Source organism: Giraffa tippelskirchi, chromosome 1, assembly GCF_054371585.1.
Source record: "Giraffa tippelskirchi isolate mGirTip1 chromosome 1, T2T-mGirTip1v1.2.pri, whole genome shotgun sequence".
NCBI classification, from domain to species: Eukaryota; Metazoa; Chordata; class Mammalia; order Artiodactyla; family Giraffidae; genus Giraffa; species Giraffa tippelskirchi.
Genome location: NC_137275.1, coordinates 14,165,632 through 14,191,536, shown reverse-complemented (window position 1 = coordinate 14,191,536; position 25,905 = coordinate 14,165,632). Strand labels below are relative to the sequence as shown.

General features: G+C 45.8%; 1 protein-coding gene and 1 pseudogene across 1 annotated transcript in view; one reads left to right on the top strand and one right to left on the bottom strand.

Annotated features, from left to right (window-relative positions):
• The first annotated feature begins 8,840 nt into the window (after positions 1-8,840).
• LOC145515377 (sugar phosphate exchanger 3-like) lies at positions 8,841-11,379 on the top strand (annotated as a pseudogene).
• Positions 11,380-18,854: 7,475 nt separating this feature from the next.
• Positions 18,855-25,905, bottom strand: part of LOC145515373 (epididymis-specific alpha-mannosidase-like) — a 38,284-nt gene continuing 31,233 nt past the window's right edge. The window contains exons 15-19 of the mRNA XM_081515614.1: positions 25,689-25,881; positions 24,054-24,191; positions 22,357-22,469; positions 20,477-20,597; positions 18,855-19,088 (exon numbers count right to left, since the gene is read on the bottom strand). Coding sequence (XP_081371740.1) covers positions 18,991-19,088; positions 20,477-20,597; positions 22,357-22,469; positions 24,054-24,191; positions 25,689-25,881 — 663 coding nt within the window. The 3' untranslated portion in view covers positions 18,855-18,990. The remainder of the gene's footprint in view (positions 19,089-20,476; positions 20,598-22,356; positions 22,470-24,053; positions 24,192-25,688; positions 25,882-25,905) is intronic.

Sequence of the window (25,905 nt, the reverse complement as noted above, 5' to 3'; positions counted from 1 at the left end):
TCCAAACAAAAACAGATGGGAAAATACAGACAGGTAGAAATAGGGAGAAAGTTTAAGTCCATTAATGATGGAGCTCAAAAATGAAAATGATCAAGTTCCTGACACTGAGAGACAAAATCATAATCTTCTTACTCTCTTGCTTGGGTCCTGACTCTCCTGTTGTCTCTCAGGCCTTCTTGGATCTCCATGGCCTTCCTGGCTCTTAAGGGCCACCTGTATCCTGAGAGTACACCCACTTTTCTGAGGCTACCTAAGACGAGGGCTTTGTTCCTTGCACCCAAAAACCCTCATGAGCTCAGACGTATGAACGCAGGTGTCAGGCTACCAGTGTTCCAAGATGATGTGACTGCTAAGTCTGGCTGACTTAACAGCCAAGTGGAGGAAGTCCTGAACAAGTTAAGGAGAACCTTGGAGAGTGAAAAAGAAAACAGGGAGAGACACATCCCATGGAGAGGAAACAGAGAAGTACGTGAGTGCAGTTGTTTATGGCACATCAAGGTTTGGGTTTAAAGATTTGTCGTCTCCAAACCATTTGGGCAAGAGGAAGAGGGAAGGGGAAGTGATAAGAGAAGAGAGTGGAAAGGTGGACCAGAATCTGAGGTGAAGGTCTCTGGACGCCAGGTTAAGGAAAAAAGACTTCATTTTTAAGAAGTGCCTTTCTGGCACCAGGTTTTCACATCTTTTCTACACCCCTTTAAAAACATACAAAAAGTATAGATCAAGTGAGGCACAGAAAAGTTAAGTTAATTATTCTAGTTTAAACTCCAAAAACTAAACTAATACAGCATTGTAAAGCAATCATACTCCATTTAAAAATATATTAAAAAATAAATAAAATCCAAGAAATGACAGAGCCTGATTCCACTTCAGTTTGAGGATGAGCCACTGAAAGTTTCAAGCAGTGGAATAACATTCATGAATATACGTACATGGCCTTATCTGCTTGAAATATAAGCAAAGGAAATGCTTATATTCCAGCTTGTTCTTGGCATATAAAGAAACAGAGAGCCTCTCAATCATTTTCTAATGGTTTGTTTTCCTAGACCTGTAACTTTGAAAGAGTCCCTTTAAATGGAAAAGTTTACTGTTAGCTGGAGAAGCTAACAATATTCTGAAAAAAAAAAGCTTATATGAAATGTTTAGAAAACATGGCTTAATGTGCAGAAGAACTCATTCAGCCCAGAAGCCACTGATCGTACCACAAAGCACTAGATACTGGCTTGTTCTGCTGATCCTGCTCATAATGACTCTGGATGCGGCCAGTAACACTGGTACTACAATAATACTGGTGCTGCTGATCCCAGCTGTCATTGTTGCCAGAGATCATTCTCCACCAGCCCTGCTGCATTGCATCACTAGCTCTCAATTCAATGTTTGTGGTAGATTCATTTCCCAGGTTTCTATGGAAGACAGGGGGAAAATCAAGCACTCTGAAACTGAGCTTCATGGGGGAAGGTGTCTCTATTTGCTCTAAAATAATCTGCTCAATTGTTGGTATGTTTAAGTAGAGGGGCTTCCCTGATGACTCAGATGATAAAGAATCTGCGTGCAATTCAGGAGACCTGGATTTGATCCCTGGGTTGGGACGATCCCCTGGAGGAGGGCATGGCAACCCACTCCAGTATTCTTTCCTGGAGAATCCCATGGCCAGAGGAGCCTGGTATGCTACAGTCCACGGGGTGGCAAAGACACGGACAGGAGGATCCACAATTTTCATCATATTCTCACAGGTGTCTACAACTAAGAAGCTGGAATCTATTCAATTAAATAAAGAAAATAACACCAACAATCATCAGATCTGCCTGAATATTGTTGTGCAGAACTATTGCATTCTGGAAAAACCCGTCAGTGCTGAGTAGGAGAGCTGAGACTACAGCATGATTCATATTATATGCATTGCTTGCCATACATCACTTGCATATCATAGCTAAAGCTTGGATAAGGAAAGATAGTATAACATAAAATATCATTCTGATAAAGTGAATACAAATTTTAAACTTCTTCAATGTTAATATAGAAATATATTAATATTCTATGGTAATATAATGAAAATGAATATTCTCAAAGTAAAATTTTAAACCATAGAGTTCTTTTGCATTCCAAGTATATTTAGATTCTGGGTTGCATGTAGATGTACAGATTGAGAATTGTATTCATTCTCCTCTTCTTTGTATTAGGGAGTAAAATCTTTGGATTTGAATACTGGAGTGGGTTGCCATTTCCTTCTCCACGGGATCTTCCTGACCCAGGGATCGAACCGAGGTCTCCCACGTTGCGGACAGACGGTTTACCCTCTGAGCCACCAGGCTGCCCAGAGGGGGACTCCATTTCCCAGGCTTCCTTGCAGCAAGGCATGCCCACGTGGCTGAGTTCTGGCCAATGGAAGTGATGCGCCTGGCCTCTTTCCTTCTCACCTTTCTTTCCTATTGGCTAGAAGCTGGCAACATTTGAAATAGTTTAAAGTGAAAGTAGCTCAGTTGTGGAGTCTTTGCGACCCCGTAGGCTATACAGTCCGTGGAATTCTCCAGGCCAGAATACTGGAGTGGGTGGCTATTCCCTTCTCAAGGGGATCCTCCCAACTCAGGGATCAAACCCAGGTCTTTGTGGGCTACAGTTCATGCGTTCACAAAGAGTCAGACATGACTGAGCGGCTAAGCACATTAAGAAGCTTAATCTACATCCTCATGAATATATGTATTATATGTGTATATTCAGAAACTATTTAGAGTTCTCACCAGAAACACTGAATTATCCTTCCTTTATTTAATAATTGAAGAAAAACTGTTCTCCAACTGTGCTCTCAGAATATTATTATGCATACTCAGTAGACTTGAATATTATTTAGATTAAGTTAACTTTTAGACTGAATTAAGTATTAAAGTGAATGGAGTATTTAGCCTTTGAAAATATGGGTAATGAAGACAATGCCCCAGTCTATAAACTATTTTTTGAGGATAAATAGAAATTATATCACTGGTTCATGAAACAACTAGTTACCATTTGGCAAATTTCTACATCAAAGACTAAAATTATTTGTCATAATTTTAAGTTGAAATATTGATTATTCTAGTGCAATTTGCAAATCTGGCTCTTATAAATGAATATAATGAAAATGAGGTGCAAATTTGCTTCTATTTCATTGTAAACTGAGTAATAGAACTGGTTCTCAGCCTTGGCACACATCATCTGAGGAATGTTTTTTTAAAGTCTTTGCCCACAGGGTCCATCCCAGAGAATCTGGTTTAATCGGTCTGGGATTAGACTTCAGCAGTGATATTTTCAAAAAGTCCTAGATAATCCCAAAGGGCTTTCCTAGTGGCTCAAATGGTAAAAAGTCTGCCTGCAATGCAGGAGACCCAGGATCGATCTCAGGGTTAGGAAGATCCCCTGGAGAAGGAAATGGCAACCCACTCCAGTATTCTTGCCTAGAGAATCTCATGGACAGAGGAGCCTGGCAGGCTACAGTCCATGGGATCGCAAAGAGTCGGACACGACTGAGTGACTAAATACAGCACACACAGGTAATTTCAAAGTGTAGCCAGCACTGAGAACTACTGCTATATTCTAATAGTTAATTCTGAAAACTTTTGGCCACTCTTGGGACTAGACACAGGTCTTATTTTAGAAGTAAAACACTAACCAAATTCCAACCCTATTTAATGTGATGAATTGAATTCTTATGTCAATCACACAAACTTGTCTGCTTCCGCTGCTAACAAATAAATGGGCCCAACATTTGAGTTACTAGGGCATTTAGCTCTCATCAACTCCTGGATGGTGACTAGTTAAGACATAATCAGTCATCAGAAAAATTGCAAAGTTATTTTGGCTTTTTGGTAAACTGCCTATCCCAAGGTCAGTCAGAATACAGTATCTTAGAGTTTTGCTCTAGTTGGCTTTCTATCAGCAACTGAATTGTCATCAAAATAAACCTGACTTAAGCCCATGAATGGTTTCCTCTGTCCCTGCACCACAATACAACAGATGGGAGAGATTACAGCAGGAGAAACCTCTCCAGACTGTAGGTCTCCTGATCAGACACACAAAACAGCCTGGCTTTCCCTTTTTGGCACAGATCATAACTATTATTTTAAGCAACTGAATATAAATATAGAGTTTGGTTTGAGACCTTATTGTGCAACTGACATGAAAGAGACCTTTACCATTCTTTTATGTCACATAAGTCATTCTTTCCGAGTTGCACGTCTAGCAGATTGTCTGGAAGTCCCCCGTGGGGAAAAAGGGGAACTAGCAGAAGGGAGGGTGCAGGAGGTCTGTCTGGGACGTTGTTGTTGGAACCACATCCACCCCCAACCCAAATAGAACTTCAAAGCTGTCTCATCTCCTTCCTGGGGTGGGTGTTTCCCCACCTCCATCCGGCCTTTCCCCTCACAGTTAATACCAAGCTATGGCAATAAATTGGGAGTTTACATAGGTAGAGAAAGGACAGACTTCACTGTGCTTTAAAATGGTGACAATATTAGTAACAGAAAGTTTTGTTTGTCCTTTAGAAGTTCCATTCTGAGGATGCACCTAAGAGTACACTGTACTTTATCCTGCCTTATTCAGGACTTTAAGGATGTGAATTACTCTGTCCACTTTTCTGTTTTAGCTTCACTAAGGGGGGAACTTGAAGGAGTCAAATGACCCCAAGGAATGAAAAAGGACTAAATAATGGAGGAAATAAAAGGAGAGAGGAAAGTGGAAGACAGAGAAGGGAGACCAGAAAGAAGAGATCTCCTTATGCCCATGGGAATTAGATGCCATATGGGTTGATAAAGGTCTTGAAAGGCAAAGTAAAGAACTGTTTTCACTGTCCTTTAGAAATTGTATGTGTACTTGAAGGGATAATGTTAATTTTTTTTTTCTGGGGGTGGATCTTACCTTCCTGACTTCTCAAATACTAAGGAGAGGGGTAAGGGGGCACCTGGCAAGTCTGAGGGATTATGACAATTTGAAATCTGGTTCACATAAGGTCAGAAGACAAAGAAAGGTCCTATACAAGAAGTGAGACAGGATGCTGTGGACCTTGGCCAAAACTAGGTTCATGCAGTGCAGAATCTGATACAGAGCAGGGCAACCATAGAGAAGATGTAAATATTTACCATGATCTAGAAGTTCACCCTAACATGATTTAAATATGAAGAGTTCCATCAGCGAATTTATAGCTTAACCTCCTGGCCATCACTTGCATGCATATCTTTTCCATAGTTGCAATTACAGTGATTTTTAATTTTCTCACTTAGCGTATTTTTTATGTTTTACAGTTTCAACTTATTATATCTTTCTTCTTCTTTCCTTTCACTATTTGAAATGAAGCAATGAACAACTTTATGCAAATATCATTTGCTACTTAGATTGATTATCCACTCTAAATTCATCCATTACCCAGAACAGCAATGAAAAAATTTCCCCTGTGGGAAGATGCCTTCTAATTTAACTACATGTATTCTTCCAACCAGTCTGAATGGAGAATCATATGTATCTTTTTAACCTCCCTCTATTGCAATAGATGTTCAACTAGGCTATAACTGCTTGATTTAATGTTGGTAATTTAATGGCACCAAGGACTTCCCAGGTGGCGCTAGTAGTAAAAAACCTGCCTACCAATTCAGGAGACCCAGGTTCAATCCCTGGGTCGGGAAGATTCCCTTGGAGAAGGAAATGGCTACCCACTCCAGTATTCTTGTTTGGAGAATCCCAAGGACAGAGGAGCCTGGTGGATTACAGTCCATTAGGCCGCAAAGAGACGGACATGACTGAAGCGACTTAGCAGGCACTGCAGAGTAAAGATGTAAATTACCCAAAGAGGAATTCCTAAACTGCAGGCTTTCCAGAGTTCAAGTCTAAGAGTTGTAATTTAATAGCTTTATGACCTTAAAGATAAGAATTATCATTAAGTGCAACTTGGATTTATTGACATTTCTTTACGAACAAGAATTTTTAAGAACGTTTCAAATTCTTAAGTTCAAAAATAGCTGGGTAGTCCAGCTCTGTAATTTTTCTAATCCCCAGCAGGTGACAGTATTGCTTGCTGTTATCGTCCCAGAGAAGCCAGAAGACTCTGGAATTCAGAGCACAGGAGGAAGGGTTAAACTTGGACAGAAATTTTCAAATTAAGGAATTAAGATTCTTTTTTTTTAAATAACCAAAAAGAACCCACATTTCTGTCCACCTGGGAGGCCCCAAATACAGAGAGAGTTCAGGACTAAATTGAATTCTTGATTTGAATCTGATTTGGCTCTATTGAACTCATCACTTCTCTTAACCTCTGTATTTATTTTAATTTATTTAAGAAACATTACCTACATTACTGATAAGACAACTAATAAGAAATAGAAAAGAATCACAACTAGACGGACTGTGTAGACATACTACATGCTCTGTATGGTCTCCAAAAGTTCAAGAAATAAATGACATTGTCTGCTGCACTAAAAGATCTTGTGGGTTGGCAGAGCCAAGGAGGTAAATTTTAAGGAACTTGATCCAATGCTCTGCTCCACTAAAAAAGCATTGAGTTACCTTGAGCCATCAGCTTGCCTCTGCATCATAATTTCCTAGTCCCCAGTCTGTAAAATCGAAGTTTATACCTTGTGAAATTGTGGCTGATATCTGGCAAGGATTGCTCATTTCAGCCCTTCCTTCAGTGAACATTAAGCCCCTAACGAGTTGGGGAGAGTTTGTTTCTAATATGCCTACATTCCTTTGGTTCAAAACTCTCTATTTTCCTTCTTCCCTCTTTGGCTTCTTTGGGTTATTTTATATCTTATGTTGACTCCCTTGGAGATGAGATTACTGACTTTCACTTCAACATGTATGTGTGTGTGTGTGTGTGTGTGTGTGTGCGCGTGCACACGCACCCACTAAGTCACTTCGGTTGTGTCTGACTCTTTGTAACCCCATGGACTGTAGCCCACCAGGCTCCTCTGTCCATGGCATTTTTCATGCAAGAATACTGGAGTGGGTTGCCATGTACTCCTCCAGGGGATCTTCCTGACCCAGGAATCGAACCTGCATATCTTCATGTCTCCTGTATTGCAGGAGGATTCTTTACCACTAGGGCAGCCTGGGAAGCCCTCCACCTCAATATAGTCCCCATTTATCCTTAAACTTCTCTTCTACCTTCTTCCTTGACTTTTCCCATCCTATACAGTATATTTATTTTGTTGTTGCCACAGTAAATACTTAAGGACAGATGTGATTTTTAATTATTTGAAGGGATGTGTTTTAGAAGCAGAAATTTAAAATCTGAATGTATTAGTTATCTATTGCTGAGTGACATATCACCCCAAAATGTAGTGATTTACAACAAAGTAGCTATTATCTAACAATTTCTCTGGCATGTGGAATCTTCAATCTTCTCTTTGGCATTTTTAAGGAGAAGCATTATATTACTTTTATTTTACATATATCCACAGATATTTGTGGACCAATGCCTGGTGGCTCAGATGGTAAAGAATCTGCCTGCAATGTGGGAGACCTGGGTTTGATCCCTGGGTTGGGAAGATCCCCTGGAGGAGGGCGTGGCAATACACTCCAGTGTTCTGGCCTGGAGAATTCCATGGACAGAGCCTGGTAGGCTACAGTCCATGGGGTCGCAAAGAGTCAGACACAACTGAGTGGCTTTCACTTTTTCAAAGATGTTTGTACAATATACAGTGACCACTTCTGAAACTTATAGCACTTTTTTCCCCCAGTGGCACAAAGAGAAAGGTTAGTGACACACATGTATCACCACTGCAACACATATAACTCTGTATTACATGTACACATGTAACACACGTTACACGTGTTACACTTGTAACACTGTAGCTCTGGGTGGAGCCCTACAGAAGGAGGGTTGGGTTACCTGCACGGCGACCACCCTGCTAAGTCACTGCAGGAGGGTGATGGAGAGTTCAGGCTGGGAACTGTCTTGGGCAGAGGGCCCAGTCACCACAATCAGATGACTTACTTGAAAAAACCTGATTACGGAGGACCCAGAGCTGTTCAGGTTTTTCCACTGTAAGCTTTACAGTGGAATAAAACTTTGCTCTTTACCAAATCTTACCAGTGTTTTACTTGCATAATTCTTAAATACAAATTTTTGTTGCTGCTTGTGAGAACTAGATTCACAGTCAGGGATTGAGCCCAGGCCCCTTGCATGGGGAGCTCAGAGCCTTAGCCACTGGACCACCAGGAATGTCCCCACCCCTCACTTTTGCTGTAGGCTGTATGTTGAAAGCAGGCCACTGGATCTGGTTCACAGTCAAGGGGAGGGGACACTCAAGGCTGGGAGTATCCAAAGTTAAGTTTCACTGGGGCCATCTTAGAATTCATGCTACATGATGACTAAGAATAAAGGAGATTAGGATTCTGATGGGACGTTTGAGAAACTGTTTTAAGAGAGAAATTGGTATATTTCTGGGCTTCCCTTGTAGCTCAGCTGGTAAAGAATCTGCCTGCAATGCAGGAGACCCTGGTTTGATCCCTGGGTCTGGAAGATCCCCTGGAGAAGGGATAGGCTACCCACTCCAATATTCTTGGGCTTCCCTGGTGGCTCTGATAGTCAAGAATCCCCCTGCAATGCAGGAGACCTAGGTTCGATCCTTGGGTCAGGAAGATCCCCTGGAGGAGGGCATGGCAACCCACTTCAGTATTCTTGCCTGGAGAATCCCCATGGACAGAGAAGCCTGGCAGACCACAGTCCACGGGGTATCTGAAGGTAAAGTTCGCTGGGGCCATCCTAGAATTCTGCCTGGTGCCTAGCACATGCTATATGATGACTAAGAATAAAGGAAATTAGGGGAAACCCTGGCAGCGGCGGCCTGGGTGAGGTGGCGGGCGGGAGTGGAGTGGTTATGGGCAAGGCTGACCCAGCAGAGCAAGCAGCGCAGCTGGCCAGAGCGCGACTACTACTGTGGATCTCTGGTGCAAAAGCGGCAAAAGAAGAAATGATACAAACCATCCATTATCCAGACTTCAAAGTCACGGTGAGAAGGAAGGTCAGGAGGCACACGGCCTGGCCAAATATTTTTCAGAGAGGAACTCTGCTCTCCTAGTTCAGCCATCACCACGGGATCGTGTCCCTTCTCATCTTCCATTACTCCGTTGCTCCGTGCATTGAGAAAAACATTTAGCAAGGTCAAAGTCAGCATCCCTAAGCACTGGACCCCAGGTGCTTTTAACAAGTCCATTGAACTGCCTGTGGAGATCTGGAGCAGCAACTGTGTGTTTCCCAGTGCAGAGGAAGCACTTGGAACGCTGGACACCATTTTCCTCTTCTCCTATGCTGTGGGCCTTCTCATCAGCGGTATCTCGCCGATTGGCTGAATTTGCAATGGGTTCTATCCTGTGGCACGTGCTCTTCTGCATTAGTGGTGTTCATCTTTGGCACTCTCACAGAATGGCTGCATTTCCAAAACAAGGGGCTCTACTGCAGCCTGGGGATCGTTGAACCACCAGCTGCCGCCCACCGGCAGCCCCGCGTGGTTTTTGTTACAGGCAACTGGTTTGGGAAAGCTGGACGAGGAGTTGTTTTTGGTCTCTGGAGTGCCGGTGCCTAAGTGGGCAATATTTTGGGGGTGTGTCTAGCTTCTTCCATTCTGTGGTATGGTTATGAGTATGCCTTCCTGGTGACGCTGGCTGTGCACTTTGCTGATGGGACCATCATCTTCTTTGGACTCCTGGTGTCAGCAGAAGAAATTGGTCTCCCAGATACTGAGACAGAAGAAAATTTTGAAGAAGACTCCCACAGGCCATGAATTAATGGTGCTGAAAATGAAGATGAAGCTGAGCCTAATTATTCAATCCAAGAAGGCAATACTGTGACCCAAGTCAAGGCAATAAACTTCTACCAGGCTTGTTGTCTTCCCGGAGTTATAGCGTATTCACAGGCCTATGCGTGCTTGAAAGTAAAAGTCGCTCAGTTGTGTCCGACTCTTTGCGACCCCATGGACTCTTTCTGCAGGCCAGAATACTGGCGTGGGTAGCCTATCCCTTCTCCAGGGGATCTTCCTGACCCAGGAATCGAACTGTGGTTTCCTGCATTGCAGGCAGATTCTTTACCAGCTTAGCTACCAGGGAAGCCCTTGAAGTTAGTGAAGTACTCCTTCTTCTTCTGATTGTCCTTTTATCTGAGTATCAACTTCAAATGGAAGGAGGCCGAAGCTGACCAGCTGTCCATTTTGTACGATATCAGAGGAATTATAGGTGGAATGCTGCAAGGCTTCATCTCCAACATGTTACAGAAAAAAGCATCAGTATTAGCTCTGTCTGCTTCTGTCCATCAGGTCCCTTGTTGGATACAGTCATTCTCCAAATGATAAGTCCATCGATGCACTTCAGGCGGCTGTCACAGGATTTTTTACTGGTGGAACTTCTAATATGATTAGCTCTGCTATTTCTGTGAACCTTGGTCATCAGGAGCTGACCCAAGGGAGCCATGAAGCTTTGGCAACAGTCACTGGGATCACTGATGGAACTGGGACCATTGGAGCTGCCATGGGCCAGTATTTAGTGTCTTTGATCCAGGACAACCTAGGATGGATGCGGGTTTTCTACTTTTTCATTATTATGACAACTTGCACAATTCTGTTTATTTCACCATTAATAGTTAAGGAAACATGCTCTCTTATGCAAAGATGGCAAGCGCATGTTTTAAGTGAGTGACCAGTACCCACAAAAGAACAAGAATAATCAAGAGACACGTCAGGACTATTATTTCTTTTAATTCGCCCTATTTTGTGTTTGTCTTAAGAACTCCAACATAACCTCAGATTGTCGAACCTCTTTCAGCAGGGTCAGCCCCTGGAGATGCTGACCAGAGTGAAGCCTGGGTTGTTTTTTTTCTACACTACAGGGATTATTGTTAATGATTTTTATTTATCGCCATTGTTTCATGACTGTACCGAATGAAGAGCCTATGAATCTGCCGGCAACTCTGTTGGCCTGTGGAGGTTCATCCCTTTAGCTGTAAATGCTTTATTGGACTTGGGCCCTTGTTCTCCAGCCTGGAAAGCTGAGTGACCATGAGGCAGTTGTGCCCGGTTTGTAGCAACGACAGTCTCCATGAATAGAAAAGATCGTTGCATTTTGCTTCGGTCATAAGTTTACAGACGGTGGCTCATCTCTGAAGCATCAAATCCTGGTACAGCGCTCCAGCTGGGTCCAGTGTAAGCCTGTCTTGGACAGAGAATCCCTTAGTTAAGCTCTAGTGGGAAAAATCACACTACGTGCTGAGTGGCTCCATTACTCTGTGTCTGCTCTGTAGTCATTCAGCTCCGGAAGCGGAAATATCTTCCAGTGATCGTCAACTTGTCTCCATCTTCATTCAGAATTACCTTCAACCTGTGGAAGTCTTTTGTCTTCCTCAAGGACCATGAGGTACCTCAGCTGTGAACGTTCCAGTATGTAATTTATAATGGAAGTACTCAACCCCACGCTTGTTCTCTGGGAACTTGTTAGGATCCACTAGGAAGCCAGTCAACTTAGCCCTATTTTCAGAGGCTTGATCTCTGTCATAACCGGGTTCCTTGCATTACCTCAGCAGAAGACTAAAATCAGAGAAAAAGGAAAGACCTTTTGGCCTCTTATGCGTTAAGTATGTGACATTGAATCACAGTGGATTACTAGGGCCTGAGAGGTGTCTAGGTATCTCTTCTTTAGAAGTTTGTAGAATATACGTCTTCAAGACTCTGAATTCTATACTAATTATCAATATTTTAAGGTCATGCTGTATATATATTTTAAATATGGAAGTGAGCAGGTGACAAATGTGCAATTTTGATGGCTGCCTAATTTACATGGAGTTAGGGAAAATTTTTCAACCTCTTGCTTTATACTCTCAAATGTGTGTCTATGAACTTGCTAATGTTATTTAATCAAGCAGATTTCCAATCAGTTAACTGCTCAGTACTGACCAAAAGGGAAACTATGAAACACAGAAAGGGAAAATAAACTGACTTTTATAATTAAAAAAGAAAAGAAAAGGCGATTAGGATTCTAATGGGACGTTTGAGAAATCGTATTAAGAGAGAAATCTGTATATTTCTAGTTTTGTGTCCATATGTGTATAAGTTGGATTCTATAAGCTCTGTTCTGTGCTTGAAGCACCATATCTCACGTTTGCCTTTCCATGGGCTGTTCCCTGTATTTGAAGCACACTTCCTCCTTCTCTTCACGTAGCGAATGCTCATCTGTCTTTCAGAATTCATCTTAGTCATCTCTTCTGTGAAGTAGTCCCTGAATTTCATTTTTAAGGAAATCCCTCCGATAGCGTGTTGAACCCTATTGGGACTGCTCTCCACATATGTCTGTCCTTCTGGGCTTTCATTGCAACAATGATGACTTCTTCATCATTGTGTTCCCACTGTAAGCGCTTGATCAATAATAGGAGATCAATCAATGTCAGAGTAAAGAAGGAAGAAAGGAAACACTGAATACTTTGGAAACTTATTGTGTCAGTTCAGCCTCTAGTCAAAACACTTCTTAAAGAATACAAATTGGAAATAAATTGAAAAGAACAACAGACTATTTATTTGTTTAGTTGCTAAGTCATATTCTGTCCTTTTTCGACGCCATGGACTAGGCTCCTCTGTCCATGCGATTTCCCAGGCAAGAATGCTGGAGTGGGTTGCCATTTCCTTCTCCAGGGGATCTTCCTGACCCGGGGATTGAAACCATGTCTGCTGCATTGGCAGGCAGATTCTTTACCAATGAGCCATAAGGGAAGCCAATTATTCATTTACAAGATTTCTTACGTTAAATCATTGTTTTTCCTTGTAAATCTGCTGGAGCCCAGCTCCAGCAGGTCCAGGGGTTCTCTCAGGATGGACGGCGTCGGCGATGCTAATGAGAAGACACAGCGAGTCTCGGTGTTTCCAAGTGTCTCCCAAGTGTCTTCCAACTTTATTATTTCTAAGACAGCTTTTATATTTTTTGTGGTACATAGAAACAAATGTAAAGTATAGAGTCATACCAATTCAGCTTAATGGGCATACCAATTTAGCTTAATGGGCATATGAATTCAGCTTAATGGGCCTATCAATTCAGCTTAATAGGCCAGCAGTTTTGACCTTCATTGAAACCGTTTGCATGTTTTTAGTTACAAAAAAGCCTCATTTTGTTTACATCATCTTCCGGCCTGGGGGCCTGCTAACATCTTGTGACTCTCCATTGATAAGGGCTGATCAGTCAGAACACTTTTGTATCAGGCACAGCAGGAAAGAATTCATCAATAGAAAGTTTCAAGGTAAAACCTGTTTTCGGTAATTTACTCTATGCCTTGAGCTTAACAGAAAAGAATGTAATTCCATAAAGTCAAAGAACAGCAAGCTGAAGGTCAGCTCCAAGTAAGAGCATCAGTTAAATCAACAATTGTCTTATTATTTGTATTAAAGCCAAACTTTTATAAATTTTTAACTATTATGCTTTCATTATATAGGCTAAATACGTTAAGAGTAAAATCATAGTGAGTAAATATAGACTAAGTAACAGTTTCATAAAGCAATATTTCTTATATTTCCTAACAAGCCTTTTTTCCTGCGAAGGGTTTTGTGCCCATAGGGGCTTTCTGTGCGGAGGCTCTCAATGCTGTTTTATTATTAAGGAACAATTATGCACATTAGCTCCAAAGGCACAGGTACACTTATTAAACAAACCAATATGTTAGCAAAAGGAATTTAGATCAGCATACTCTATATCCCAGATAATTTTATTTAGGGTGCTACCGTTCAGGGGCCTTGTTGATTTGAGGTTTCAGAATGATCTATTTTAGAAGGAAATCGGGAAAGGCCTTTTGCTTAAGTCATAGAAAATAAGAAGAGGTTTTTTATAGTAAACATCAGAAAGACAGATATCTTTAAGGTGAGCGCTGAGGCAGCCTTCCGAGAATCCCTGAGGCCTGAGAAGCCGTGCTCAATCATTCCTCTTTCCCAAGACTCTGTCATGGGTGGGATCTCGTGGGCTGGCTCCCGGCATAAATCCTCAGTCTACCTCTTATAAAGGTAGGATGGTCAGGTGATCAGCTATGGGACTCAGTTGCGCTCTTAACTTTCTTCATTGGGGGTAAACCTATCTTCTACCATTTAATTGATGATCAAGGCATATGGATCTGTCTTTTAGTAACACCGAATCTCTTCAAGTTGTTAAATTTGATCTTGAGAATATTAGCTTGAATTCTCTGCTAAGTCTTAACAGTGGGTAAATAGTTCATTTTTCCCCCCCTTAATGTTCTACTTTCACTCTCCTTCCAAATAAGACCATATATATCTTATGAACTTTAACTGGACCATTTGACCTTCATAGAATAACTTTTACTGAATACATTTAAGTTACACGGAATAGTTATCTGAGATGACACTCACTATTATATTTATTGTATTAATAGATAATGTTGTGAAGGACATAATCTCCTGTGGTCTCCCTTATGTTGATCCATAAAGAAATTTCTCTAAGTTGTTATTACCAGGAAATACAGTATCTCTTGGGCAGCTGATTTATTTTAAACTCATCCACTCTGTCAATCCTGTAACCAATAATGTTTTTCCTCCTTTTCAGCTACCAGAAAGTTTAGAGACATACCTGCTGTTTGACTTTCAAAAATGCTTAATTTATGAGTTGGATTTTTTTATGTACTAACCTTTCAGTTAGCTTTGTTTTATTTTCCTATCCTTATTTCCCCTTCACTCAGATTTGCATATCTATTTAGCTTTTTCCCACTTGTGTATTTTTGTAAGTTTTTGCAAATTGTTTTTATAGTAACAAGACCGGGCTGAACTAAATAAAAATACAGTTATGTCATTGGATATCATGGTCAATCCTAGAGCATGTGCACTTCAAAAGAATGTGTATTCTGGGGATTTTTAAATGTAATGTCTGGAAAATATTAGGTTTAACTGAGGCAACCAGTCCATCCTAAAGGAGATCAGTCCTGACTGTTCATTGGAAGGACTGATATTGAAGCTGAAACTCCAATACTTTGGCCACCTGATGCGAAGAGCTGACTCATTGGAAAAGACCCTGATGCTGGGAAAGATTGAAGGCGGGAGGAGAAGGGGACGACAGAGAATGAGATGGTTGGAGGGCATCACTGACTCAGTGAAGATGAGTTTGGGTAAACTCCGGGAGTTGGTGATGGACAAGGAGGGCTGGCGTGCTGCAGTCCATGCGGTCACAAAGAGTTGCACATAACTGAGTGACTGAACTGAACTGAACTGTTTTATTGTATCATTTAGGATCTCTGTTGCCTTACTGATTTTCTGTCTAGAAGATCCATCTATTGATGCGGGTGGGGTATGAAAGTCTCCTACTATTATGGTATTCCCATCAATTTCTCCCTTTATGTCTGTTGGTATTTGTTTTATGTATTTGGGTGCTCCTGTATTGGGAGCACATGTGTTAACAAGTATATCACTTCTTGGCCTTTTGGCTAGGATCAAATGTAGTATGGAGGCTTAGCAGGTGGCACAGTGGTAAAGAACCCACCTTCATTGCAGGAGATGCAGGTTCCATCCCTGGTTTGGGAAGATCCCCTGGAGTAGGAAATGGCAACCCATTCCAGTATTCTTGCCTAGAAAATTCCATGGACAGAGGAGCCTGGTAGCCACAGTCCATGGGGTCACAAAGAGTTGGACACCACTGAGCAACTGAGTACACACACTTCCTGTGCTTCCTGTACCTGGATATCTGTTTTCTTCTTTAGATTTGGGAAGCTTTCAACCATAATTTCTTCAAATATATTTTGACCCACTTTTTCTTCTCTCTCTCTCTGGAATCCCTATTATGTGTAGATTGGTATGCTTTGTAGTATCCCATAGGTCTCTTATATTGCTTTCATTTTTTCTTTAATTTGACTTTCTGTCTACTGTTCTGATTGGGTGATTTCCATTATCTTATCTTCCAGATCGCTTATTTGCTCTTTGGCATTATTCAATCTGCTAATCATTGCCTTTAGCACAGCTTTCACAGCAAATGAGTTTTCTAAGTTTTCCTGGCTCCTCTTTAAAGTTTCTAATTCCTTTTTATAGTAATCTGCATTTCCACTGATAGCCTGTCTTAATTCCTTCAGTATTTTCATTATCTCCTTTTTGAACTTGGTGTCTATCAAACTGAAGCAGTCTGTTTTATTGTTTATTCTTTTGGGGTGGGGGGTTCTCTTGATCTTTTAACTGGAAATAGTCCCTCTGCTTCTTCATTTTACTTGTGTTTCTCTTACCCTGTAAATTTAAGAGAAAGAATTTTCTCCTGTGATCTTGAAAGGCTATTTTCATGTAGGAGTGCCCCTGTGTAGCCTGTTTGGGTTTAATGTTTTTGGTGCAAGGGCTGTTTCTCGTGTGGATGCTTGCTGCCTCTTTCCTCAGCGTCTCCTAGCCCTTATCCCCTTGACAGAAGGTGTGACTGGTGTTGTGATGACCAGAGTCTGCACTGGATGCTGAGCAGTGCCTCCTCTTTGCCCTGTGCTTGTCACAGTCCTGTCAAGGGCAGAATCTGCTTCCTAGCTGATGTAGTAGAAATTCCCAGATCCATTTCTGGGTTGTGGCATGAGGTAGGCAGAATTGGAGTGCTCCTGGATGTGGGAGTTGAGCCATAAAGAAGGCTGAGCACCAAAGAATTGATGCATTCTAATTGTGGTGTTGGAGAAAACTCTTGAGAGTCCCTTGGACTGCAAGGAGATCAAACTAGTCAATCCTAAAGGAAATCAAACCTGAGCATTCATTGGAAGGACTGATGCGGAGGCTGAAGCTCCAAAACTTGGATCACCTGATGCAAAGAGCTGACTCACTGGAAAAGACCCTGATGCTGGGAAAGATTGAGGGCAGGAAGAGAAGGGGACAACAAAGGATGGATGGTTGGATGGCATCATCAACACAATGGACGTGAGTTTGAACAAGCTTGAGGAGATGGTGATGGACAGGAAAGCCTGGAGTGCTGCAGTCCATGGGGTTGCAGAGGTGGACACGACTTAGGAGAGGAGCCACTGAATATTCAGAGCTGTCCACTGGGGAACACACTTTGTGGTGTCACCTGTCACCCAATGTGCAGGATCACAAAATGTACTGTTGTTGGCACCACCCTTGGCCCTGCCTCATCCATGGGAATGTTGGCAGTCAGCCCTGGTGTCCCTCAGGCATTGTTTTCACAAAACCACCAGTGCAGATCCACAGAATTCAGGTCCCAGATTCACAGTTGTTGTGCACCTGGACCTGCCATGGGGGCCATGGAGGCAGCCCAGCCTTGCCTCCATGTACATGCACCCAAAAGCTCATGGATGCCAAGACTGGATCCATCCCAGCCACAGCAGCACCCATGTCTGCTCATATATCTCGCAGACCCTGAGTTTACAAAGCCAGTGGCAGTGCTGTACTTCCCTAGGCACAGGGAGAGATTTCAACCCAGTTTCCTGAGAACTGGGGCCCCTGGGGCGCAGCTATGTTTCAACCCTGCTTCTGCATGTGGACAGCCCACCGACACCTGTTCCCAGAGCCTGTCTAGGCAGTGGCTGGTGTTCACACTCTGAGAGTCCACTGAGGTGGTGCCCGGACGGCTGAGAGTATCTGTGAGCATGGGGAGAAAGAGGCTGCTATGGTGGGCCCCCTCCTCCTTTTATGCAGCACTTAACCATGGCACGTATCTACCAGGGCAGGCCTAGGCTTTTTCCACGTACAACCCTAATTGTGACAATAACACGCTCCAGCCCCTTGAGGCTGTTTCCACGCAGCCAACCCCAGCCCTCTCCTTCTCTCCTAAGCCCCCGTGCTTCAGCACCCAGTCCCCACCTGTACAGCAGATGTGTGTCTCAGGCTGGGGTGCATGGAGCGGTGACGAGACAGTGAGTAGTCACACCCATTCTCTCCTCCCACAGCCCCTGGCAACCACAAATCTCTCTTCAACCTGTGTGGATTTGTCTATTCTAGACATTTTATGTAAATGGGAAAGTACAGTATGTGGCATCTGTACCTGCCTTTGTTTGTTGTTGTTGTTTAGTTGCGAAGTTGTGCCCGACTCTTTGTGACACTATCCATGGGATTCTCCAGGCAAAAATACTGGAGTGGGTTGCCATTCCCTCTGCAGGGGATCTTCCTGACCCAGGGATCGAACCTGCATCTCCTGCATTGGCAGGTAGATTCTTTACCAATGACTACTGGGGAAGTGCTGCCTTCCTTGACTAAGTATAATCTTTGGGATGTTCTACATCCTTTTCTATGGCAGAGTAATAGTCCATTCTGAGGATACAGCATGCTTTGTGTATCCAGGTAGTGTGGATGCACACTTGGCTTGTGTCCACTTTTGGTCACTGTGACTAATGCAGCTGTGAATACGCATGAAACAGTTCCTTGTGGGTGAAGGTTTCAATCCTTTGGGCACACCTGGGAGTAGAAGTTACCCTTTTCTTGTTAATAATTCTTGTATTGGATGTCCCCTGTTTCACTGCTGTGGGTTTTTCCTTTCATCACTCAGTGACTTGAGCTGGGAGGCCCTCCTGCTCGGCAGGTGTGTCCCTGGGGCACAGGGGGAGTCTAGAGTTAGACTCACAGTTTGGCTTCAAACACCAGGTTCAGGGCTGCAGCTGCCTGCCCTGAATGATGTGTACAGTCTCCCTGCTGCAGAGGTGTCGCCAGTCTGAGATGAGCCTGTGAAGGCGCCCAGCACACAGAGGAACACTGTTAAGCTTGGAGCCTAGTGAGATCTGGCAGGACCTGCAAGCGGATGCATTCTGGTATCAATGTGGGTATCCCCTCTGTCTTTAAGAGAATCTTCTATCTTTGACTTTTGCAAATGAAGGAGAAAGTATGAGCTTGTGTGAAGCTACCATCCTTGGGAGGAGAGACGAGAGAGGGCTGGTTCTGGTGGGCAGGGCAAGAAACAGGTCCTTATGCAATTTTTATTTAAGAAATCAGAACACCCCAATTCCATCCATTTTCTGCCCTTAGCCCACCAGATGAGCAGCTGTTCCCCTCATCCCTCCATGATGCTTTTCTGTGTCTGGAGCCCACAGAATCTGCCAAGGGCTCACTGCTCTTGAAAGTAAATGAAGAATGTCCGGATCTCCTTTGGATGGATGGTGATGTTGGGGCCTCTGTGGGGTGGCAAGGGATGGTGGGAGCCACCTGTGGGAGCAGAGGTGGTCTATCACTCCCCTTTGGAGCCACCTGCTTCCCCAGGCGGGAAGCAGGATCCCTGCAACCCCCTCAGAACACTCCTTCTGTCTGCATTCTTGTGGCTCCCTCTATGGTAATGGTCTTCAGTTGCCCCCTTCCTGACCGGATGCCACTGTCCATGGGCCTCTTTCATTTATGGCATCCCCTGACGGCTCAGCCACAGTGAAGGCATGTACAGGTGGTCCTGGCCCCACTTGGCCTTGTATCCCCTGGGATGTGGCCTCAATGCCTAAGAGCTTTTTCACTGAGGCCATGAAAGGGCCCTGCCTTTTATCTCACTGGGCTCCCCTGGAGTCACACACTGGGGGTCTGGCTTCACTCTTGGGATGGAGCCTATTCATCTGTCCATTTTTCTATCCATTCATTAATCCACCCATCCAGTCAATCATCCATTCATCCATTCTTGTCCATCCATCAAACCTCTGTCTCTTCATCCATCCATCCATCATGCATCCATCTTCCTTCCTTCTATTCTTCCATTCATCCATCCACCTTTAAGCCATCTTTCCACCCACCATCCACTCTTCTACCCATCCATCTAACCTCCATCTATTCAACAATTTATCTTCCATCCTCTTTTCATCCTGCCTTCTGCCCATCCATCAATCATCCATCTTCCTTTCTTCCTTGCATCTTTCCATCCACCCATCATCTAATCATCAACCTGTCCAGCATCCATCTACTTCCCTTCCTTCTTTACATCTCCTTTTTTTTAAACCAACTGTCCTTCCATCTATCAGTGTATCACACATTAACCAGATATCTACTCATGTACCCAGACTATCCTTTGTGTAGTAGACAAAGAGGAAATAAATGGGTCAGAGCAGAATGAGGAGGAAGGGAGAGCAGAGGAGACAACTACTAGCCTTGGACCTGGGGGAGCATGATTAGGAGCAGTCTGGGATGAAGGGGAAAAGGACATGTCAGACGATGTGATCATCACAGGCAGAGACTGGGAGGCCAGAAGCAGTCAGTGATTTCCAAGAGCTAAGTGTGGAGTGTGCAGTGCAATGCACAGCATGGCAGACATTAGAGCCTCCTGGTGTGTGCTTGCAAGTCTGGAGCTCATCCAATCTACAGAGTGGGTGTGTGGCCTTGGAAACACACACATGCAGCCTCTGTTGAACCCTGGCAAGTAGACTGACCTGAAGCCTTCCTTAACTTCCTGCAGTAGATTCAGGGAGGCTGAGACCTGGAGAAGGACAGCAGCCTGTCCAAGGTCATACGGGACTTAGGGGGCAGAGCTGGGATCTGAGACAGGTCTGTCGAGCTCCTGACCCTGGCTAAGAATCAGGCTGGAAATCCCGGGCAAAGGCCTGAACCAGGAGCACACAAACCTCTGTGTTGGTGACCATCCCGTATCTTCCAGCTCCAGCGGTGCAATGTGCTCACATTCCAGGTCCCTGTGAGCGAGCGCTCCTCCACGGACACCACGGAGCCCAGACCCCGCAGCGTGGACTGCAGGACAGGAGCACAGGGAGGGGTGAGCACCCAGCCCCAGATCAGAGGACAAAACAACAGCAGAGGCAGCAACAAAACCACGGCCCAGGGGACAGCATCCGCCTACATTTCATTGTCAGAGCAAATCCCTGTGGACAGGATGAAAGTGAAAGTTGCTCAGTCCCGTCCGACTCTTTGCGACCCCATGGACTGTACAGTCCATGGAATTCTCCAGGCCAGAACACTGGAGTGGGCAGCCTTTCTCTTTTCCAGGGGATCTTCCCAACCCAGGGATGGAATCCACATTGTCTCCCACGTTGCGAGTGGATTCTTTACCAGCTGAGCCACGAGGAATGGACAGGATGGGCAGCCCCATTTTACAGGTGAGGGAACTGAGGCCAAGGAGGAGCTGGCCTCAGGTGCCGAGCTGGAGGAGCACATCAGGAGGGGGCAGGCACATGGAGCTGCTCCCAGCCGCGAGTCCCTTCCTCCCTGTACTGCTCAGGTGGAGCCCTGCCTTGCTCCAAGATGGCGTCAGTCATGTTATCCACCCCCTTTTCCCATAATTCTCAGACTGTGCAGAGAGGGGAGGCAGGGGGCAGTTCCATCCCCGAGGAGGAAGGACACTGCTGACTGGTAGGCTGGGGGCTCTTCTGCAGGAGCTTCTCTGAGCGGGTGGAAGGAGGAGGCGTGGAGGGTGAGGCACTGTGTGTTGCCACCATGTCCCCTTGTGCGTTTACATCTGCTCCCGAGACTGGTGTCAGCTTGCGAGCAAGAGGTGACAAGGAGGAAGAAATGAAGCCAATGCGCTGCTGAAGCCAGGCAGGAAGATGAAGCTGACAGTGTCTCTGATGACAGTGGGCTGGGAGTCAGTGAGGAGAGAGACCACTCCCCACCCCTGTATTCATGGCTGTGAAAGGAGGGCATCGGGAAGCCACCACAGGGAGGGCTCCGGGTTGGGTTGTTGGGATTCTCTCAGATTGCAAGTATCCCTGAAGTCAAAGCAACAAGAGAGAGATTTAGAGAAGTTCTTCGTGAGCAGGAGATGGGTAAAGAGCTCAAATCCCTCATGAAGAAGGCAGACTGGGGATAAAGGAGGGGTCTCCATACATCACGGGGTGGGGGAGGATGTGGTTGGGCTGCGGAGCAGCAGCCTTATTTGTAGTGCGGGTCAGAGGATGATCCAGGGGTCAGGAGGGGAGGGAGGACATAGGCAGGGGTCTGGGGGCACTGACATCCATCAGGGTGTCAGGCGTCCGTGTGCGCCTTATCAGCTGAGAGCATCAGCATCCTTGTGGGGAAGGACCCTTACCTCTCCATTTACAGGTGAGGACACTGAGGCCCAGAGCCCGGGGTGGGGGGGTGGGGAGCAGGACACCAGGCAGAGGTGCCCAGACTCACACCCTGGACTGAGTGACTCTGATAACCTACTTGATAATCCATGCAAGAATCTGTTTTGTTTTCTGATCCCACAAATAACATCTGGGTTGTGTAAAAAGATTTGCTACAAGAATAAAATGAGAAACACACAAAATACAGGCATGTGGTAAAGAATCAAAAGTCTAGAAGAACACGAGTAGGAGGGGGTGGGGTGCTCGCATGCACCCCAGAGATCAAATCTCGTGTTTTTTTTTTCAAGACGACCATAAGGCATCTTTTAGCCAAGGTGGCATCTGAGTCAGGATGGTCACACTTGGGGTTTGCCTCCCTCGTGAGCATCTGCTTGTGTGTCCTGCCTCAGTGATCCGGGAGTGGGACGTGGGGTGGGGCAGGTTACCTGCAGATTCACCGTCACAGGCTGAGACAAGACAGAGTGCTGTCCCTTCTCATACAGGTGGTGGAGCCGCAGCAGGACTCGGCGGAAGTCCACTTTGGCTTGTCCTTGATGGCCTTGGAGACAGAAGGAAGGTGGCAGTGATGACCCCTGTCTGTGCCAGGTACTTCACACACACCTCCCTTTCGCATCTTCAGCCTCCCTCAGAGGCATCTAACACAACCCCCACTTGACAGACCAAGGCTCAGAGAAGGGTAGGTGCTTGTTCTGCAACAACTAAGGGTCTGCAACAAAGAAGGAGCGAGGATTCCAACCAGGTCTCGCCGATATTAACGCTGCCCACCATGCACACAGGGGCTGATGCTGATGCCTAGAAAGTCTTGGCCTCATTCACTATTGTGGTCCTCACTTGGCCTGTCCTCCAACCTGCAAGTTCTCTGGTATAGTCTTTCTGCCTCTGCCCCAGTGAACAGTGCTGTGGCTTCTTGACTCTGAGGCCAACACAAAAGTGATGTGTTGTGTCCCACAGATGCTTTATCCTGTCCCTCTAATTGAGGAAGCCTGTGTTAGGAAACCGTCTCCATCAGCTGGTCCCTGGTGAACAAACGAGTAGGGCCTTCCTGCTGGACCCCATTGGACATACGGCATAGGAGTGAAACAACCTTACGCTGTGTTAGGACCCTGAGAGTTTAGGCTCTTTGTTATTGCAGCAGAAGAGTTCATAGAATCTCTTTTTCCCCTTCCTAGTGCTGGGAGCAATAGAAACAGGCAAAGACCTCTGGGTCCAGAACATGACGATGATGATGGTGATGGTGATGGTGGAGATGGTGATGATGGTGATGGTGATATTGAAGACCATGGCGATGATGGTGGTGATGATGACATGGGGGTTGTAAGAGTCTGGGAGAGCAGGAGGCCCTCTAGCCATCTGCTGCTGCTCCCCTCGCCGGTCACTTACTTCTCTCTAGGAGGAGGGACTTGCTTGCTTAGCCCAGGCTGGTCTCTCCTCATCTTTGGTACAGGTCGTCTCCAGGAGGTGGGTTCCCAGTGAATTTTGCCTCCAACACAGGTACGCATGACTGCTTCTGCAAGAGATGATCCCCACCTCCTCTTCTGTGACACGTGGAGCGAGGTGCGAGAGGTCAGCGTGAAGAAGCCATGTGGCTACAGGATTGCGTCACAGCCTCCAACACCCACTTTATTAGCCACAAAGGTGGTATCTGGCCTCTGCCTCTTCCTTTCCCTCTTGACCCTCATTCTTCAGACCTTACAATGGAGTGTGCCATCCCTTGGAGGGTCTGTGGGAACGGGGGGTGGCTGAGGCATGGTCAGCCCCATGTTTGAGATGCTGAGTGCAAAGGGAAACACAAGGTGTACCAGGGGCTTTGGCAATATGATGAGCTGCTTCCTGGCAGTTGTTTCCTCCACCAGGAGGTCCTCCTGGATGCCCTGCTGGGGGCTCCCCTCTGTACACGGTCATTGTGGTCTAGATGGCACCTGGGCCCTACCTGTCCCTGGCTTGCTGAGTGACCTGCCTCTCAGTGGGCCTCCGTCTCCTCATTTGGTAGATAAGGAAACCAGGTGACCTCACAGAGCCTGGATGACTCTGGGGAGAGCGCCTTTGCCTGGTGATGGGCTCAGGGACCTGGTTGACAACAAAGAGGCAAGAGTGAGTCTGGACGCCTGAACACCTGCCTCACCTTTCTGAAGATTCTGCAGGTGCTTCGTGTGGTTCGAGTTGTACGTCCAGCCTGGGATGCTGAGGCTCTGCAGGTGGAGACTTGGAGGCAGCGTCACAGCCTCTTGCTGCTGGAAGTCTGGGTGAACCTGGGTAGTCTCTGCAAGGCAGATGGACAACAAGGAGGGTTTGGGCCAAGCTTCTCCTCCTGGCATTCAGAGCTCTCCACATTAAATGAAGGAGCAAGGATTTCCACACTCATTTCATCCAATCTCACACCCCTCCAACCTGTGGCCCACACCACAGACAGCCTGAAGCATCTGCTGGTGCAAATGCCATCTCTTCACAATACCTTGGGCTATAGTGATTGATGCTTTTGAATTGTGGTGCTGGAGAAGACTCTTGAGAGTCCCTTAGACAGCAAGGAGATCCAACCAGTCCATCCTAAAGGAAATCAGTCCTGAATAGTCATTGGAAGGACTGATGCTGAAGCTGAAACTCCAATACTTTGGCCACCTGATGTGAAGAACTGACTCATTTGAGAAGACCCTGATGCCGGGAAAGATTGAAGGTGGGAGGAGAAGGGGACAACAGAGGATGAGACGGTTGGATGGCATCACTGACTCAATGGACGTGAGTTTGAGTAAGCTCCAGGAGATGGTGATGGACAGGGAGGCCTGGCTTGCTGTAGTCCATTGGGTTGCAAAGCGTCGGACACAACTGAGCAACTGAACTGAACTGACAGTGATTGGTCAGGCTCGGGTCATGTGATTCAATCAGACCAATCAGATTCTTTTCCTGGGATCTCGGCTCTTGAGACCTGAGTCTGACTGAGTCTCAGTTCCTTTTGGGTGGGGCAGACACACAGTCCTATAGCTTCACAGCATGTCTCAGATAGGAGGAGAAAGAAGGTCTGCAGACAGAGCAAAGCTCAGGTGACAGAAAAGAGAGAAGTGGCCCCATGAAGCGTCCAGTGCCCAAGGCACAGTTACACCCCAGCCCTTCTCTGGGGTGCATTAACCTCTGAATAAAGTTTTCTTGTGGCTCAGTCGGATCAGCTTCAGTCTCTCTCTTGTGCCACCAGAGGAACCCAGGGTGGGGCCGATGGATGGAGCTGACCACAGCCATGGAACTTGCTCCCCATGGCAACAACTGTTCTGCAGGAAGGGCTCCCAGGTGCTAGGAAGGAACCACTGACTGACCCAGGTGCAGACCCAACCCTGCTGGCCCATCACATTCCCTCTCCTGGGAATCTGCCCCTGGACCTGGAGGTGGCCGGGAAGGCAGCTCTTGGCAGTCCTGGGAGAGATGGACATGAACACCCACTCCCAAGAGGCCCTGAGCTGCTGTGTCTCCCTCCTGCCCTGGCTTCTTTTCCAGCTCCGTCTGTTCCACAAGCATCTCTGGGCCTGGCTGCCCCTTGGGATTCTTTTTTTTTTCCAAACATGAGAACATCAACCGATAGCCCTCGATGTTGATTGCTGAACTCCCCCTGGTTCAGGATCCCATCTCCACCAGACCTACAGGGCACCAGGCCTTTTCTTCAGCATCAGTCCCTCTCCTGCTGAATCGGTTTCTGCCTGAGCTCGTCTCCCCCGTACAGGTCGGCGCACGCCGGGGCAGGGATGACAGCTGCACTCAAAGGAGGTCCTCTTACCGCTCAGCTCTCGAATCAGCACTACGGGTCTGTGCTGCAGCACCACCCCGCTCCTCTGGCGGAGGCCCCTGATGAGGGTCGGGGGTCCCAGCAGGAGCCAGAGCACCGAGTGGACAACCGAGGTGTCGTTCAGCGTGAGGTTGTCCAACAAGTTCCCTTGTTCGTTGTTCCACAGCCGCCGATGGAGCATGACCTGCAGGCAAGAGTCATCTGACAG